The 19,836-nt window shown below is 48.1% G+C and overlaps 1 protein-coding gene across 1 annotated transcript; it reads right to left on the reverse strand.

Moving 5' to 3' along the window:
- Positions 1-3,851: 3,851 nt before the first annotated feature.
- On the reverse strand, positions 3,852-19,636 carry gpatch2 (G patch domain containing 2). The gene is made up of 10 exons (XM_084453781.1): positions 19,516-19,636; positions 18,601-18,844; positions 17,777-18,285; positions 17,479-17,543; positions 17,026-17,208; positions 12,408-12,534; positions 12,156-12,195; positions 11,831-11,895; positions 9,532-9,620; positions 3,852-6,341 (listed from the first exon to the last, which is right to left on the reverse strand). Exons 1-10 carry the CDS (start codon positions 19,563-19,565, stop codon positions 6,172-6,174), a joined length of 1,542 nt encoding a protein of 513 aa, XP_084309907.1. The 5' UTR covers positions 19,566-19,636; the 3' UTR covers positions 3,852-6,171.
- Positions 19,637-19,836: the final 200 nt, after the last annotated feature.

The following is a 19,836-nucleotide window of genomic DNA, read 5'->3' on the forward strand; positions in this document are numbered from 1 at the left end:
TAGCTATAATTACGCTTTATAGAATCACATGAAACTCATCCATGGACCCCATATATTTACAAGACCTCGATAGGCACTGATATAGCTGGATTATAGTACGCCATGACGCACGGGGCCTTGGATATACCGGTACTTGGCACAGATGTTCTAATATGTGCTTGGCTATCCCGCAACATCCATTAGAACACGCAGCTTCTATATGCCTACAGAATGTTTTGAGAAAGTATGTGAAATGCATGATATCCCGAAAAATACACAAATTGGCTGCTGCAAAGAACCCTCAGATCTGTCGTACAGTTAAATTGGGGATACTTGCCTTAAGTAGTCACTATAGGTCTACATGTTTGCATTGTTATGGATGTCATTGTAAATTGACCCGTTTATAGGCTACGTTAGGCATTTTATTCATGGGCCACCCTGTGAAGCATTAGATTACGTGCAATATAGATCCAAACCCCATTACCCATGCAACAACACTATAGGCTTATAATGATTATCAGTTTGGATATAAGCAGCCACCTAGTAAGGCCTACCGCACTAAACGAATGCCAATATAGCCTGTATGATAGATAATTCATAATAATCTAAATGGGACCACTCAGGCCTAACAGGTGCTCTTATCAGTCGTGCACATGTGAAATCATCGTTCCGAAAAGATCCTTTTGCGGCGTCTCTACCTCGTTGACCAATACCTCCACCTCGCATCGGTAAAATGTATCTTTCTCTTTCTGCCTTTTGCACTCGGCTCCATTGTCGTTGCATATGTATAGGCGTATCACTGACCATTTATAGGCAATTGTGGGCGTTAATTGGGTGTGATCAGAACGCGCGTTCACGTGCGCCAAGTTAAATGTTGATTGTGATTTATAAAGGGCAGCTGGCGTAGGCGTGCCTGAGTGAACATGGATTGTGATACGCAGCGTTATATAAATCGGAGATTTTTTGTGCGTATATTTTCGTACTTACTTAGCTAAGCAAACTTAGTTACGTGGATTCTACGCAATGTTTATAAATGAGGCCCCAGTTCACTTACTCAGCTAGTGAGCAAGCTAGGCTACTGCACAGCTCACCGATGCTGAAGTGACAGCCTAGAGAGAGACCTACAGCGACATGTAAGGACAACAACCTCTCTCTGAACATCAGCAAAACTAAGTAACTGTCGACTGCTTGTTTGGGAAGCAGAGGGGCGAGGATGCCCCTATCTATCTATCTCTCTTTCCTTCTTTCTTTCCTTCTTTTTTCACATGACCACCATCATCATCAAAAAGGCCCACCAGCACCTGTGCTTCCCCAGACGGCAGAGGTAGTCTGCCATGTCCCCTCCACTACTCACCAACCTCTACACCGTAGAGAGCCTGCTGCTGACAGGGCACAGCTCGCGCTATGGTACTGTATGGTAACCAGCTGCTCTACCCACAACCGCAAAGCTTTCTGGTTATATCGGCCCCGTCCATCCAGGAGGCTGGCTGACTCCTGCCACAACCTACAGGACATCTACTCCATGAGGCGCCCGACGAACGAGCCATCATTTCACTGTAAAGGCAGGAGTCTATATCTGGATGTAGCCCATGTTAGTCTGTCTGTATCAGGGTTATCTGGAGTGCCGGGCGCTGTATGAAGTTGACATTCAGCAGAGGTATTGCTCAGGACCCAGGCCAGGGAAGAGCAGCATCCACTGTGAAGTTGTTTGGATCAGTGGTTCCCTTGAGAAAAGCTGCCATTATGAATCGGTTCTGAACGGCATCAACGGGCACGGGCAAGTGCAGCCAGGGGGCACTGTGCCATTCACACTCTCACGGCTGTCTCCGTTTCCTTCAACTGTGTTGCTCTTTCGCTCTCTAACTCTCCTCCCTCTCTTGTGAGAATCGAGAGACAGAGAAAGAAAAAAGTGAGAGAAAGGTAAAAAGAAAGATGGCATGACTCTTGTTCCCACGCCTCTCCACACCTTATCTAGGATCCTATGATCCCCTCCTACAATCTACACACACACACAGCTGGTTCCCAGCCCTATCACTGGGCCATCACTGGTGAGCAGCCTTCAGGGCAGAGCTAACATGTGGAATCATACAGTCAGCATAAGGCCTCCTCAGAATGTCCACACGTCTGCTGACGTCGGGAACAATTATGTACAGTAAACACACACATGCCCGCGCTCTCTCACTCACACGCGCACGCACGCACACACACACACAACCTGGTTTAATACTGCTAAACGTCCACAGGTGATTTAATCTAGTCTCTGGTTGACTGTGAAGGGTAAGGAAAAGGCACAAACATCTGCGCGCACACACACACATGCACACAAACACAGATTAACTTGCCAACACAGCCTCGCCGCAGGTGGTATAATCCTACCCCTGAGCGACTCACTGTGTCTAGCAGATAGGATGCACATCCTGAAGTCCACTCCCTCGCCCTTCTCCTTCCAACTCCATAACACACACCTCCTCCTTCCTCCCCCACTCCTCCCATATCCGTGTTTAGGTTGAGCAACAGCCAGTTAGCTGTGGCAAGCACAGACCAGTGGGTCCCATCCTCTCTCTCTCTCTCCATATAGGTGGCTGGGCTGTTTGCCAGCCAGTTAGCCAGCATAGCACGGACCAGTAGGCCCACAGGCCACTCCGAGGTACACGAGCCCCGATGTAATTTTCTGCAAGATTACACACAATAATGGCTGGCTTTGGAGGGCCACCATAACTGATGGCTTCCAATTATAGTGTATAACTATCGATCTGTCAACATGGAGAGGATGGGGAGGGAGATGCAGGGGGAGTGAGTGGGAGATAGGAGGGAACGGGAGAGAAGCTCTCAAAAACATTTACTTAAGCCAAAGTGACGGTACAGTGAAAACACAGCATGTGGGAGCATATCTACCCAGTACATAGCTGTAGTTAGATCCCTCCATATGAGGGGACAGAACAAGAAGCCCCTTACCACCCAGTGAGAGGACACGAACACACTCGCAGTGACGCAGACACACAATACAGACACAATGTCACCGGTCAGTACTATCCCCACATCACCCCAGTGCCCTCTATCTAAACAACAACAACGCCTCAAAAGCAAACATCGCCGTAGCAAACATGCGCAATAATACCATGAGCATTCCTTTGCGGTCCCGTGCTCAGTACTCACAGTTACAGGCTCATCCACTGCCCTACAGCTTTCCTCTGCAGTCAGTCAGTCAGTCTCAAGGACAAACAGCTCTCCTCTCCTACTGTGTAGCCCAGTAATGCAGTTACACACAGACCCTCTCCCTCCTCTGCTCAGGACCGGCGCAGAATTCACCTTCTGCACCTCACCGGGGAACCCAGAGAGCGAGCGTGTGTGTGTGTTGAGAGTGTGTGTGTCTATGAGGGAGAAACTGGGAGATAGAGGACACTGCTCTCCTCACTCTGTATTCCATCAGATACAGGGAGGGACTGCTGGAGAGGGGGGGAAAGAGGGAGAGAAGGAGGGAGAGAGAGAGAGAGAGAGAGAGAGAGAGGGGGGGGGGAGGAAGGGAGGGAGGGAGACAGCAGTGGCATCATGTTTCAGGGATGTGCTGACTCAGCATGTGAATTGGATGCAAGTGTTGATATTAGAGTTTGTGGAAGATTAAGATCGAAAAGGTGTGCTTTTGCACAGCAGTAAAATGAGGGCTCTTTCTGAGCCGCTGTGTGTGTGTGTGTGTGTGTGTGTGTGCACGCGCGCTTGTACAAGACAAACATCAAAACAGTTCTAAAACCGTGTTTATTATTTCAATGAGGGATTATCTGTTATATGGAAAACCGGTCAAACAATCACTGATCCAGTTGAGCTTTTATCCACCTAATACGATAAACTGATTCCAGATCTGCTGGCAAGGGAAACTTCTGTCAGATACTTAATCATGAATTACCTTAATACTCAAACACTGTGCTGGAACGGCGGTCCCATGTTGTCATTTGGAAAAGCTTTACCAGTCCTGTTTTACAGATTGTACCTGCAAAATAATTAAACTACAGTAGTCAGGTCAGAAAACTCCAGTTAGAGATGAGATTTAAGGAAAGCTCGATCGAGATTCACACGCTATTCAGGGGTGCACTAACTGCACTGTTTCACTTTAAATTCACCCTCATGGAACTGATGTACTGATCATCTGGTTATGTACTGATCATCAGATAGCTTTGGAAAATTCTACAACTCCTTCTCTTGGAACGAATCTGTTTTTGCTAAATATAATAAAACTATATGTGGATCTCTCAATAACAATGAATGAGTTCAGCTAAATCTGTTAACCATTTGTTCTTAAGTAAATATGAGGTAAATGAAGGACTGAGAAAATTCAGTCATTTATCCGTTGGTTCTGTTGATCAGCTGGTATTTGTTAAATAATTATGTGACAAAGCCATTAAGATCTTGAGCCAAGTCAGAATGTTCTACTGGAGATTCCACTTCTTCTTGGAACAACCCTTTTTTCCCCCATAGGTTTTATGGTTAATAATAAAACTGGCAAAGCATTTTTCTCAATAATAAAAATGAATGATTTCAGCGAAAGTCTGTTATTGCTAAAACAAAATAATACTTCGTATAATATCTTTACATAATGAAACATTTCAATGCCTACAGTATGTTTGCCTGGCATCACCAGCCCCAATTCGCAAATGCGAAGGGTCTGGATATCTCTGTACATTTTCAACTTCCAAGGGGCATTATCAACAGGCGCAGACCAAAATGCCTCTGGACTCAATTGGATAAACCTATAACCAATCAGAGCAACGGCACATGGGCTAGTCATCGTATCAAGTGGGTACAGTCATTGTATCAAACCCGCCCCATATTAGATAAACAGTTCTGTCCGATCAATCCCAGATCAGATGGAAATCTGTCTGAACTGGAGCTTTTCCAGACTGATCTGTGGGGAGATTGCAATCATGTACAAAATGTCAAACAGCTAGCCCTTTGGCTCCACTGCGGCCATCAGCGTCAACCATCAGCGTCAACGGTCTTCCGTCAAAAATCAAGAAATTACTAACATCGGCCGCTAGCGTCAAACGCAACGCAGCGGCTGCAGTGCTGCCGGTGTCATTAATTACAATGGATTAATTTCCTTAGCGTCTGATAGCTGGTGGTTGACGCTGGTGCTGACGGACCCAGTGGAGCCAAGCCATGAGGAGTGTTGCAGGACATAAGCATCCCACAGTTCCATACATTCCATCAACGCTGTAGTCCCATTCAGTAGCTTGAAACAAGGAGAATAACGCATAACACATCTTAAAAGCAGTGAGTACTGTAGCTTGGGGTACACTCAATTTTGACACAAAAATGGCATTTACCTTAAATAAAGTTTCCTGTGCAATATCAGACAAAACCCACCATCCTAGTTTTTTTTTTTTAAATCAAAGCCTTAGTTGTCAATTAGTCAATTGTTGTGCTTCAATCTTTATACTATTTCCCAAATGCTACTTCCTGAAATGTGCTTTTCTTGTCAGGCCAAGGTAGCTTTTTGGATTTTCTATCAGCAAGTAGCCATGACACTGGATTTCACCACACATAGCCACCACCTGTCACTGATTGAGGAGAAACTCTTCTGAGATAAAACTACACTACAATGCCCCGTTTCTCTTCACTTCACTTCCCTGACCATAAACACTGAATTATGAGGTAAATTTTTGACACTGGATGTAGGCTACACTGAAAACCACTCACCATGTTGTTTTGTCAGAAGTGTACAATTCGGAGGTACAAAACTCTCTGTCTTACAGTGTGAACGTCGGACGGAAACAGACTTGAGGAGGAATATTAAAAAACATATGCTCCTGATGCATTAGGTAGCATTAACTACCGATGTAGCAGCCCAAAAATAGGAAAGTAGAATTTTTGCAAGACCGCCAACACAGAGCTTCCTTTTTCCAACTACAGCATTCCGATTCCTCCTTCTTCACTGCAGTACGTGTCTGCCTGGTGAGCAGGTATCCGCGTTTCCTATACATGGGGGAATATTTCTCTGCAGTCCACTGGCTTGCGCCCCCATTTGTTCACTTCTTACTACAGCATAGGAGTCTCTCCTCCCCCCTCTCTTGGAAAGCGTTGGGTCAATGTTCGCTGTGCCTAACGTTAGTCTCTGCAGCATCCATCTCCTCCTTCCAGCTTACATGGCCTAGTCCTACTATACCATCCTGCTGGGCTTGGGGACTACAGGCCTGGGGCTCAGTTATAGCCTAGGCCCGCTCCCTTGGGTCTCTGTGTAGCCCGGATGGGCTCGGTGATGCCCCTGCCGTCGGGCCCAAGGCCCATACCCGGGTTCCAGCCCATGCTTTGCAACATACGGTTCCCCATGTTAGACTCTGGAAGGGGGCCTGCACTCTCACCCACGATCCCTAGAGAGAAGAGGAGAGAAGATATTAGAGAGAGAGATCCCACAAGGGATAAGAGGGGGAAAAGGATACTTCTGAACACATGTACTACTAGTATGACGGAAAGAGAGAGGGAGATGAACATAGATATGTATGTAACTGGGGATGCACCGATATTAACATTTTGCCGATAAATAAGTAAGTACTGTAAGTAAGTATGTAAGTATGTATGTATGTATGTATGTATGTATGTATGCATGTATGTATGTATGTATGTATGTATGTATGTATGTATGTATGTATGTACTGTACCTCAAGTATGTGAGGGAAAGAGAGATGGAGACGGATACAAGTTTGATGATGGTGGTCATCAAATAGAAAGAATGCAAAAAATGGTGGTCCACACTGACAGCTGCTCCACGGTATATTTATTATTAGAGGACAAAAAAAGGTTTCTATTTTATTTTTTGCATTCTTTGTAACCATATTGTCCGGCACCAGCGGATGGTCGATGTGCTTAGCACCTCTACAACTTCTCCATGTGAAAGAAAGAGAGAAAGAAAGAAAGAGGAAAAGAAAGAAAGAAAGAGAGAGAGAGAGAATCTTTTTTTTTTTTTTAATGAGGCTCTGACTCACCTAATGGGCTGAGAGATGGAGCGGGAGGCTCAAGGAAACCTACAGCTCTTATGTAGGGTCCAGCCTCTGCCATCATCACACAATCACCCCGTCCCAAAACTGCTGATCTGCCTCCTCTCCTCTCCTCAGGTCCAACCAACCAAGATGGTGGTAGGTAGCTTCCATGTCAAAGCATCGGTGATTCAAGTCAGGCCACTTGACGAATGGGAACTACATCAGGTACTACAACATCAGGAGGATTCGCCCTTTCCTCATCAGGAGGATTCGCCCTTTCCTCACTGATTAAACGGCGCAGGTTCTCATCCAGGCCCTGGTCATCTCCCGCCTGGACTACTGCAACTCCCTCCTTGCTGGGGCCCCGGCATCAGCCAGTAAACCTCTGGAACTTGTCCAGAAAGCTGCTGCTCGCCTGGTGTTCAACCACCCCAAGTTCTCCCACACAACTTCCCTTCTCCGTTCCCTACACTGGCTTCCTGTAGCGGCTCGCATCCAGTTTAAAACTCTGGCGCTAGCCTACAGGGCAATGATAGGAACAGCCCCCTCCTACCTCCAGGCCATGGTCAAACCCTATACCCCCTCCCGACCACTACACTCTGCCACCTCGGGCAACTGGTTGCCCCGTCACTCCGAGGCCCCTGCGGTCGACCAACACGATTATGGCTCTTCTCTGTCCTGGCCCAGCAGTGATGGAACGAACTGCCCACTGACGTCAGGACAGCAGAGTTGCTGCCCATCTTTCATCGCAGGCTCAAAACTAATCTCTTCAAGAAGTACTACAACAATCCTCCCTCCTAAGCACTTATTGTATTTTGGATTGCTATTCTTGCACTTTGCCTTCAGCACTAGATTATGCTCTTAGTCACTTGTTTTAGAAAGAAGATGCAATTATGAGTTCTGGAAAGTAGTAGTACATTGGCTTTTCCTACGCTAAATGCAATTATTGTTAGTCGCTTCTGATAAAAGTGTCTGCTAAATGACGATTCAGAACACAGTCAGGGTTAAGCGAGGGAGGGGGCAGGGTTGACAGGGATGGTGGGCGGGTAGACACACCAGCGTGATTGGCTGAGAAGTAATCACAGTATACAGTACCCATCTGTTTACAGTAAAGTAACACAGATTAGGGAAGCATCGAAAGCTAAAGGCCAATTTATGGTCTGTGAGACAAGTGTTGTACTAAATGCCGTTAATCAGCCAAACCCATGGGATTTGACAGTAGCCATGACAGCACCGTGTCGGATGATTCAAAGCATTCTATTGATTCTATAGTTGTTAAGAATTCCATTGTTCACAGAAATTATTAGCATTGTCATAGAGTGCTAGCAAATGACTTAAGCAATAGTATAAGTGTATGGATGATCAATTAAAATTGTGTTGAATAAAAAAAATAAAAAAATACACCATTTAGAACCTGACCTAGCAAATGCACTAGTAACAGATATTTGTGAGTGCCAATCGTTAATGATATACAGTAGCAGTACCAGTTGTAGAATTGGCTGTAGTGCCAGGGGGGGCAATAATGGGGAGGCAATTTAGATCGGTAGGTGTCCATGTGTTCATCCGTCACACAAGGTTGCCAAAGCCGTCTGTTAGGATTCTCATAAGTTAGTGTAGACTGGAGGTTTGGCACATTATGGGTACAGTTATTAGTATTAGTCATAGTCGTATTTCCCAGGATAGATTACACTTGTGATAGTGTATGGCTAGGTCACGTATGTCATGTATGTGTCAGTGATAGTGTATGGCTAGGTCATGCATGTGTCATGTATCTAGCTATGACTAATGAAGCAGTGAAAGAAAGTGTAAACATGTAGGAGTCTTCTGCCAGTTAATTCTAATGGTAATACATTGATACAAACTACAAGGGGAGCACAAAAGAAAAAATACCACAACACTATGAATGTGATGCTAATAAACGATGGTAACATTCCTCAAAACAGTGGTGGAAAAAAAACAATCTTAGAACACCACCACTATATATTTGTTTAATTTCTCATCTCTTATTATCAGTACCCGGTTGTCACTGACCCAAAACAATTTAAAAAGTTAAATCAAGCACAACAACTGTTGACAGTACATCTTCATTACTGTTTATGACCAGCTGGGTGTGACACAGCTGGTGTTATCTGATCGGCTAATTATTGCTAGTGTTGTGACGACTCGACAACTCACTCACTGCATAAAGTTGGCTAGTTATATTCTGACAGTTTGGCTGAATGTATTATTACTTTAATCTATCCAACATCCTCAAACTATGTGAACAAGAATCAACTAATCTATCCTGTGAAAGACAACGACGTATCACTAATAACACTGCACCCACAATGCACCTAGCCTCTACACTAACCTATGAGAATCTTAACATGTAGAACACGGTCCAAAAATGAACCGTGGCGAGCAAGGAAGCTCCTGAAGTTCTAGACTCTGTTTTACTGAGACACAAAGTATAGTTTGTGTGTACAAATCAATCCTAGTTTTGGCCTAAAACGTGTCTTACTGACCGTACCTTGGCCTTAAAGCTGAGCTACATGACATGAGAGGAGGAGGAGAGAGAGGGGGAGGCATGCAGGTGGAGGTGTACCTGTGGCGGCAGGTGCGCCAAGGGGGGCAGCCTTGCGTCTCCTCTTGACGTCGCCTGTACACAGAGATCCAAGGTGGCCACTCGTCTGTCTGTCCACCATAACAAGACAGATCATCATCATCATCACCACCACCACCACATCATCATCATCACCATCATTATCCCCAATACAATACAAGCAAATGTATGATGACATATTCAATAGGCCTTTAACCTAAGTAGGAGTTACATTGAGAGAAGACTTGGGTCAAATAATACTATTGAGATAATTTAAATTGCTGATCTGTGCTTGATTGCTCTGGCACAATTGACTGTTCCCAATGCAAGCCGCACTCACCTGACCCTGTAGGTAGACTCAAGCAATCAATAAAGTAATTGAAAGGATTTCAAACAGTATTTTGACCTAGGTTTGATTGACAGCCAAGTCCACATCGTGGCAGCGAGGCCCAATTCAAGTTTAAAATCCGATTATTTTTATAGGCTGTACCATAAACACTAGGGCTGCAACAATGAATCGATTTAAATTGATCACTTTGATAAAAAATCATTGACGGATTCCGTTGTTGCTTTGGGGGAACATGATGCTTTCACTTGAGAGATGTGGCGGACAGGTGGAGACTGCAGCACAAAAATAAATGGTGAATAGGCAGCACTTATATGGCGCTTTTAATCAAATGGTATCTCGCAAGCTCACTGCTTCGCTCCGCAATATCGGTCTGGCCTTCGCTCTATAGAGAGCGATTTCGTGGGCGGGGATATTTGCCTTGACAGACACAACACCTTCAGCCAAACGGCGTTCAGCAAACTTTTGCGAAATCCAGTCGGAAGAACGGCAAAAACGTCTTTACCACCGAGAAACTCCGCTAGTGCATACTCTTGTTCTTGTTTAAGTGTTGTGATTAAGTCTATTTCTGCACTGCTCTTATAGCTGTGTTTATTCTTCTAACGTTAACGTTACCACTCGTTGCTTCGGGAGCTGCCATGTTTGTTTAGCAAGCGGCAGCCGGCAGCAGCTTGTATTTTACATCACCAAGTACACAAACCAGTCAGGGGCTGCTTTCCACGTGGTACGGAACAGCAGTTAAAACGCAGTCCCTGGTTGGTATGGATTTTGGATAATCGCTCTCGAGGAGGCGAAGGCCAGACCATTCTGCGTTAGTGAAACAGAATGTGAGCTTGCGGTGGTTGTACCAGGCTACTTGACAATGGCCTCTCTCATTCACACACCAATGGCGGCAGCTGCCATGCAAGGTGCTAGCCTGCTCATTGGCAGCAATTTGGGGTTCAGTGTCTTGGCCAAGGACACTTCCGACATGTGGAGAAAGGAGGAGCCGGGATTCAAACTGCCGACCCTACGATCACTGGACGACCCACTGTACATCCTGAGCTACAGCCGGCCCGGCCTACTAAAATGATCGTCAGTAGAAAAGTGCAGTGCACTGTCAAGACTGCACCGACTGGTTGTAGTAATGTGGTACCAGCACTCATATATCATATATCACTAATTTTATGTTTCATTGTCCATTATATGATGATCCCAGACTAATTCTATTCGAAAAAATGCAAAACCTGAAACCAGAGTTTTCTGGTTAGGAGATGATGCAAAGCTAGAGTGGCTGTTCAGAGAAGAGATTTTCACTACTGCTACCTTTATTAAGAGAGCATGGACTCTAAGAACTGCTAAATTATTTACATGTAATATGGCTTGAAGAAGATGGCTGTTAGTTAGTTAACCTTTGATTGTAATGGAATGTCTGTTGTGGAATGATTGTGTTTGACTTTGTGTCTGTTTACTGTTGATGTGTCTTGTAAGTCCTTACGGACTGGGCACCCTGTCTGGGGTGCATGACACTGAAATAAACATTTCCAAATCCCAAAAAAAAGACATATAGATAACGTCTCCATAATCAAGAGCCAGCATTGAAGTGGACTGGATCATTTGTTTTCCAAAACATTATTTTTTGTATTCATGTTTTCATCCATGATTAATGGATCAAGCATGCATACGTGTAAGTTAGAGCATTGTAGGCTACAGCAGGGCTCTGTTGCTATTTGCACTGTGATGCACTGAAAAAAAAAAAAAAAAGATGAACATTACTGTCTGTGAACAGAGTGAAATACAAAACCCCTTTCTATATCTAACCTTGTGGAATAAAAGCCAAGTTGACTTCTATGGATTTTATTGCATGTTGACCATAGAGTTTGAGCCTGGTGACCTCTACTGGTGTAGATTAGTATCCCACGTTGGTGGAAGCAGAGACTTTCCATTTTGAAAAAACGTCAATTCTATGAGTCCTACCTGCTGGCTGTCTTCACTGAACAGCTTCTCCTGTGTCCTCGGTCTGTCCGCGAATCCCAGTGTAGCTACACATGGACAGAGAAGGATGGATTGATGGATAGAGAGAGACAGAGAGAGAGAAGAAGATGGAGGGAGAGAGAGAAAGAGAGAGAATGAAGAACATTTCCTGAGGCATTACATCCAATGCCTACATGATTACATATTGTCTTAACTAGTCAGAACTGTATAAAGATGAACCCTGCTGAATCCCTGTTGGGTCCTTATGAGTGCTTTATTAAAGGGTACAGGATAGGTGCGGCGTCAGTGCATTCCCAGAGCGTCTTACCTGTCCATGCTCTCTCCTTGACCCTGGACTAAACCACGGGCTGTGGAGGAGACATAGCTTGGTTTAGTCCAAGATAAAATACACAACCATGTGTGAGGGAAAACCTGAAATGATCTGAATGAACACAACTTTGACTAATAGCCGTAAAAAGAATTGTCTAAGTGAATCTGCTATGTTTGTTAAAATACAGATGTTTAAAAAATAAAAAACCTAAAAAGGCATGGGGGTGGGGCGGAGCTCAGGAAGACTCACTCATGAGAGTGGGGGTCCTGGGAGTGTCGCGCCAGTCTGTCGTTGAAGCCCTGAGCTGAGCCGGCCTGCGGGCCCCCCTGAGACGCCTGGCCACCACCGTGCAGATGACTCAGCCTGGCCTGGAACCCTGGTGGGAGGACGGACGACAGGACCAATATATGATGAATATGAATTATTCATCGACTGATTCGACTATATAATGGTAGGTAGATCTAATGGTAGGTGGCGAGCATCAGGGAGACTCAAAAGTAAAGAGACAGATGACAAGAAGTCTGACTCAGCGGATGTAGGTTCTGGGGATAAGCCTTGTCATTAGTTTAGTACTGCCCAATCAGATTCAATCGAGACTATGTGAAACAACAACTACCTAGCAACCGCTCTGCCCAAGACAACTGTGATTGGTTTAAAGAAATAAAGCGTCCCGTCCCGTCCCCCATCTCCAAATGGTAATTACATTTCATTTAATTTCAAGCTTTATTTCAACTCGGGGTCCGCTGAGGGAGACCTTCATTATTTTCAATAATGAGTGCAGCCAGACCTTTCTCCAGCGCTGGCATAGCGTAAATGAAGTGTGGAAATAGGTCTGGCTATGTGAGATTAGATGACAAGTGAGACCCCACAATCAACATATGAATCGGTCACACCAAAACAAACGATTCAAAGAAACCTACAGCGGTGATTAGCACTGTGGTTTACTTGGGATGGGCCCTGAGATTGAACCGCTACTGCTGTGCGTGAGTCTTGACGTTTCAGCAAATGTGTCATTGAAGCCATGTGACGCAGGAGGCCTGGAGCAGGCAAGGCTCCAGAGTGCGATGATTTTGGCTGCACGTGCTGATCTGACCCTGATATTCCTCTCCGCTGAATACGAGTGGGGGGAAAATAAACAGAATATGTAATAAAACCTGACCGCATTCGGAAAGCCGCGCAAACGGGGTTCAGTGCAAGTGAGGCGTCTTCAGTTGGAAGTCCAGAATAACCGTGGACAACAAGCAATGATAAAATCTCAGATTACATAGCACAAAAATAGCAGGTTCCAATTGCAATGAAATCCCCCAATTCAATGACACCTGGGAATAATTTATGAATAGTCTAAATATGTGCAGCAATCACCAGTGTGATCCAACCCCTCCCTAATCCCTTTTTACCCTCAATCCTTTCCTCTTCTTTGTTAGCCTCGCGTCACCAGTCTCCTCGGGGAGAAGAGCCTGGTATCTATTTACTTCACTGCCTTAAGCCCGCCCCATCATCCGGCTCGAGCCTGTAGAGCCCGCCTCCAACATCCGCTTGCTTTATTTTTACTTAACCGGTAGTTCTCCTCGCATCTTCTTTTACAATTTTCGTCGGTGTTATGCCTGGTGATGCCATCGCGAATGTTATCTACTCGAAACTTCACCATGTGCAGCCTACAGTTAAAACATTACAACAACTGTTCGTCTTCCGGTCCAGACTGGATGATTATGCGATGCGTCATCGCGCTTCCGCTCTAGACCGGCGAAACACCGAACGAGAAAGGCCCCAGACTACTTCTTTGTATACAGCCCCTAGCTCCCACCTCCCGCCGTCTGTCTGTCTGTCTATGCTGTTGTTTTATTATTATTATTTTAAAATGATCGGGCAGTGGCTAGTTTTCTGTGCAAAACTAGAATGGAGAAGACGCCTCCTTCCCTCCACTAGTCTGGGGGTCCACCTTGGGCAAGTGGTAGTACCCCCTAGCCCCCCTACCTGGGGTTACAGGTAAAAAAAACCCTGATGACAGAACAACTAAAAGGAAGAGAGACCCGGCCCGGAGGAAGCCCGGGGCCCTCGTATGGAGCCAGGCCCAGACGGAGGGCCCGCATGTGAGCGCCTGGTGGCCGGGCTTACCACGGAGCCCGGCCGGGCCCAGCCCGAACAAGCAACGTGGCAACACCATCTCATCCTCCATCGTCCCGTGGACCCACCACCCGCGGGAGGAATTGTCGGGGTCGGGTGCGCTGCCAACTAGGTGGCGGTGAAGGCGGGGGGCACCGACGGACCGGACCCGGGCGGCAAAGGCTGGCTCTGGGGACATGGAACGTGACCTCGCTGGGGTAAGGAGCCGGAGCTTGTGAGGGAGGTGGAGCGATACCAATTACACCTGGTGGGGCTAACCTCCACGCACAGCACCGGCGCCGGAACCAAACTCCTGGATAGGGGTTGGACCCTGTTCTTCTCCGGAGTTGCTCACGGTATGAGGCGTAAGGCAGGTGTGGCTATACTAGCTAGCCCCCAGCTGAGCGCCTCTGTGCTGGAGTTCACCCCAGTGGACGAGAGGGTCGCCTCCCTGCGCCTTAGGACTGTGGGGGGGGGGGGACTCTGACTGTGGTTTGTGCTTATGCACCGAACAGCAGTTCAGAGTACTCGGCCTTCCTGCAGACCCTAAGTGGAGTCCTATTTGGGGCTCCTGCATGGGACTCCACTGTCCTACTGGGGAACTTCAATGCACACGTAGGCAATGATGGAGAAAATTGGAGGGGCGTGATTGGGAGGCATGGCCACCACGATCTGAACCCGAGTGGTGTTTTGTTGTTGGACTTCTGTGCTAGTCATGGTTTGTCCATAACAAACACCATGTTCGAACACAAGGATGCCCACAAGTACACCTGGCATCAGAACACCTTAGGCCGAAGGTTGATGATCGATTTCGTTATCGTATCATCTGATCTGAGGCCATGTGTTTTGGACACTCGGGTAAAGAGAGGGGCAGAGCTGTCCACTGATCACCATCTGGTGGTGAGCTGGTTTCGATGGCGGGGGAAGCTTCTGGACAGACCTGGAAAACCCAAGCGTGTAGTGAGGGTGAACTGGGAACGTCTGGAGGAAGAGCCTGTCCAGAGAGATTTCAATTGCCACCTCCGGCGGAGCTTCTCAGGCATCCCTGTGGAGGTTGGGGACATCGAGCATGAGTGGTCGGTGTTCAAAGCCTCCATTGCTGAAGCTGCGGCTGGGAGCTGTGGCCTGAGGGCCATAGGTACCTCAAGGGGCGGTAACCCTCGGACACCGTGGTGGACAGCGGTGGTCAGGGAAGCCGTCCGACTGAAGGAGGAGGCCTTCCGGGATATGTTAGCCCGGGAGACCCCAGAAGCAGTTGCAGGGTATCGACTGGCCCGGAGGGCTGCGGCTTCGGCCGTGACCAAGGCAAAGCAGCGGGTGTGGGAGGAGTTCGGAGAAACCATGGAGAAGGACTTTCGGTCGGCACCAAAGTGTTTCTGGAAGACCATCAGACACCTCAGGAAGGGAAAGCGGGGGACCATCCAAGCTGTATACAGCAAGGAGGGGACACTGCTGACCTCAACTGAGGAGGTTGTTGAGCGTTGGAAGGAGCACTTTGAGGAACTCCTGAACCCGACTAATCCACCCTCTACGATCGAGGCAGAGCCGGAAGATGATGGGGGGTCGTCAATTTCCTTGGAGGAGGTCACTGAGGTAGTCAAACAACTCCACAGTGGCAGAGCCCCAGGGACTGATGAGATCCGTCCAGAAACACCGCTGGGTGTTGAGGGGCTGTCTTGGTTGACACGCCTCTTTAACATTGTGTGGAAGTCTGGGTCAGTGCCAAAGGAGTGGCAGACTGGGGTGGTGGTCACAGCGAGAGCTGTGTTCGGGTCCTCGGCAGTAAGTCGTCTTCCTTTCTGGTGGAGGTTGGCCTCCTCCAGGGCTGCGCTTTGTCACAAATCCTGTTTGTGATTTTCATGGACAGGATATCGAGGCGTAGCCGTGGGGAGGTGGGTTTGCAGTTCGGTGAGCTGGGGATCACGTCGCTGCTATTTGCAGATGATGTGGTCCTGATGGAATCATCTGCCTGCGACCTTCAGCACTCTCTGGATAGGTTCGCAACTGAGTGTGAAGTGGCTGGGATGAGAATCAGCACTTCTAAATCTGAGGCCATGGTTCTAAGCAGGAAACCGGTGGCCTGTCCGATCCGAGTAGGAAATGAGTCCTTACCCCAAGTGAAGGAGTTCAAGTATCTGGGGGTCTTGTTCACGAGTGAGGGAACCATGGAGAGGGATACAAGCGGCCGAAATGAGTTTTCTCCGGAGGGTGGCTGGGGTCTCCCTGAGAGATCGGGTGAGAAGTTCAGTCATCCTGGAGAGACTCGGAGTAGAGCCGCTGCTCCTTTGCGTCGAAAGGAGCCAGTTGAGGTGGTTCGGGCATCTAGTGAGGATGCTTCCTGGGCGCCTCCCTAGGGAGGTGTTCCAAGCGTGTCCGGCTGGGAGGAGGCTGCGGGGTAGACCCAGGACTAGGTGGTGGGACTACATCTCCGCACTGGCCTGTGAGCGGCTAAAGATTCCCCAGGCAGAGCTGGTTAATGCTGCTAGGGAAAGGGATGTCTGGGGCCCCCTGCTGGAGCTGCTGTATCCGCGACGCGACCCCGGATAAGCGGATGAAGATGGATGGATGGATTTTAAAATGACATAATTTACTATTCTTCCTCCCACTCCATCCCTCCCTCCCCCTCCTCCCCTCCCCTCCCCTATTCCCCCTCCTTCTCTCCCTCTCTAATATTATTAAAATTAAAAATAAAGTCGTCTCTCCGAAGACGGGGTGTGGAATTAAGAATTAAGAAAAGGAAGTGAGGCGTGAACCGGCTTCCTACCTCTCTGCGCCGCTGGGCTCATGAGCGGGAAGGAGCCCGTCAGGATGCTGCTGAACACGGGGTCGGCCAGGTCCAGCTCCTCCCCCGTCTCCCTCTCCCACCACGGCACCACGCCCACCACCCCGCACGCCCCGCCCGGCCCTGCCTCTGCCTCGTAAAACCAGTCGCTCTGCTCGTCGTCGCCTGGGGCGGGGGTCAAAGGTCAGGGTTTAGGGGTTATGTCATGATGCCAAAAACCTTTCCTACAAAATACTTTTATTCATTTAATTAACTAATAATTAATTAATCCAAGTGAGTCCCAGTGATTAATACTGACCACGAAAACTGTAAAAAATAAAATACCCATACCCACATGAAATGGGCATTCAATAACGCTATGAGCTACATATCTTATATTACACTGAACAGATATGTTTTAAGTACAAAAAGTGGTCTAGTAAATTTGACTTCTACCTTGTCGCCCCTCGTCATTGGTGTAGAGTCCTCCGTCACTGCTGTTACTCACACTGCTGGTCTCACTGGAGGAGGGGGGAGATAAGGGAGGGAGAAGGGAAGGTGAGGCATATCTCGCGCGCGCACACACACACACACACACACACACACACACACACACACAGACACACAGACACACAGACACACAGACACACAGACACACAGACACACACTTCACTCTCCGACCCCCTGAACATACAGCACCATGGGCAGACGGGAAGAGAGAGGAACACACAGGAGAACAAGACATAACACTAACCACCTGTCACTCATGTCCTCATCCGAGGCCTTCTGCTCCTCAAACTCCATCTTGTCCTTGGACTCCGCTTGAGCCGAAATGGCGTCCTCGCTCTCCACCACCACCCCTTCGTCCGTCGCCTCCAGTCCCGGCCGGTGGACGGTCAGCTTCCTCTTCTTCACCCTGCACTTCCCTCCTCCTCCGCCGCCACCAAGCTCCATAAACCCCCGACTTCCGGCTGCACTCACCCCAGGGGGCCTGCACCCTGCGTGGGGCTTGGGGACGGGCGGGGGGCCTAAGATGGTGGCGGTGGAGGTTAGCGCCTCCAGAGGGGGGTCCACGGCCATGCGTTTGACCTTGCGCCGGCGCCTCAGGCTGCGGGTGCCCTCGGCGTTCCCCACGTCGTCCAGCCACAGGGGGCGCTTCCCCCGGGCCGTGTCCCCACTGAGCGGGGTGCGGCGCTTCGGGCCCAGCTGCTCATCCGAGTCGCTGTTGTCGCGGGCGACGCCACCCGAGGTGGCGCGGTAGTCCTGAGAACGAGAGGATGTGTCAGCGACAGACATAAGAACAGACCGAACACAGAACGTGTCATTGTCTGCAATATGTAAGAGCATGAGCCACTGTTTTGGGCATCACAAAACACTGCATTCCATCAAAAGGGTTAGGTTAGGTTAAATTAAGTTGAATTGGGCATTGTTGGGTGGGTAGCCTTTTCATTTTGAGGGCCCCTTGCAAATTCAAATTTGGAGCAGGTTAGCATGTTGGTTGATCACGAATGCAAGTTAATTATCTGTAGATTATCATGTACCCCCGCCCCACACACACACACACACAGACCCCCCCACCTTATGTTCATCCAGGCTGGACTCAGAGCCCTCGCTCAGGTGACCCGTCTCCCAGGGTGGGTGGGGGTTGTCGGAGCGCCGCTTCCTCCCCCTGCGCTTCCTAGCCTGCCTCTTCAACAGGCAGCCCACGGCCAGCGCATGGTCCCCGCCGTCCCCGAAGCCCCCCCGCGCCGCCTGCTCCGAGCTCTCCTCCAGGGCCGACACCAGGTCGTGGACCAGCTCGTCCATGGTCCGGCGAAAGTGCCTGGTGGGAGGGGAGGCAGGGAGAGAGGTGTGTATGTGTGTAGTAGTAGGTACTTTTCCAATCATAGTTGACTGTGGGCGCCTAACTGCTCGTTTGTGAAAATGTCATGAGTGTGATGTTGTTTATGGAAATTCTTCTGTAAGATACGGTTTGAGAATCTCCCATAGAGAAAAGCAGTGCAGCTCATCAGTATAACCCATAGCTAGTACCACAGAAAACAGCTGTGACTGCTACTTATAGTCCAGTGCCTTTCAGAGATGAGAGCTTGAGGTGTTACCCAAGCAAGTAGGTTGGTGTCACTCACCAGGCTGCTAATAGCTAGCTAGATAGCTAACTATTAGCTACCTTAGCTAATTCGAGACGTAGATAGCGACTCCGTTATCTAGCTAAGAGACTAAAAGAACGCAGCTAGCTAGAATTGCCTAGCACTCGCTACTATTCTACATTCTAGCAGAAGCTAGCTGGCTAGTGTATGTATTTCGGCACAAAGCTAGCTCGCTATATAGCTCGCAAAATATCTATATAGCTCGCTAGTTTATCTGTCATCGCTTCCTACTAGCGACAGGCAGCCTACAAAGTGCTAGCCTAGCTAAGAAGATAGCTAACTAACTAACAATGCTAGCCTAGCTATGCTCTGATTCTGAGTCGAAGCAGTATTCATCAACACTTACCAGCCGGTTCCTGCTTTACCGATGTTCTTGATGTTGGCTGCACGGAACATTAAAGCCCCTCAAATGCCTTATACTTTTAACCGAAAACAACGGAGACACCTAACACTATGGCCAAACGGGTCATCGTCATCATAATGGTACACAGCCACCCACACAGAGCTAAACACTGCTAGCTAGCTATCTTCTTCTTTGTGTTTTTTGGCGGATGGCTCAACTTTCGGGTGCATTACCGCTACCCACTGTTCGGGAGTGTGGACTAAAAAGCTAACCGCTCACACGGTCATAAAAGGGTATACAACTAAATGTCCTCTGATTCTATAC

The sequence above is a fragment of the Borostomias antarcticus genome (assembly GCF_949987555.1).
Source record: "Borostomias antarcticus genome assembly, chromosome: 19".
Taxonomy (NCBI): Eukaryota; Metazoa; Chordata; class Actinopteri; order Stomiiformes; family Stomiidae; genus Borostomias; species Borostomias antarcticus.

Bases quoted from the DNA above. Each gene is read 5' to 3' on its own strand.
- gpatch2 (XM_084453781.1), bottom strand. From the start codon at position 19,565: ATGTTCCGTGCAGCCAACATCAAGAACATCGGTAAAGCAGGAACCGGC. The intron at 17,544-17,776 runs GTTAGTGTTATG...CCCCTCCTCCAG, and splicing joins GAGGACATGAGTGACAGGTG to TGAGACCAGCAGTGTGAGTA. The intron at 17,209-17,478 runs GTAGAAGTCAAA...CCCCCGCCCCAG, and splicing joins CAATGACGAGGGGCGACAAG to GCGACGACGAGCAGAGCGAC.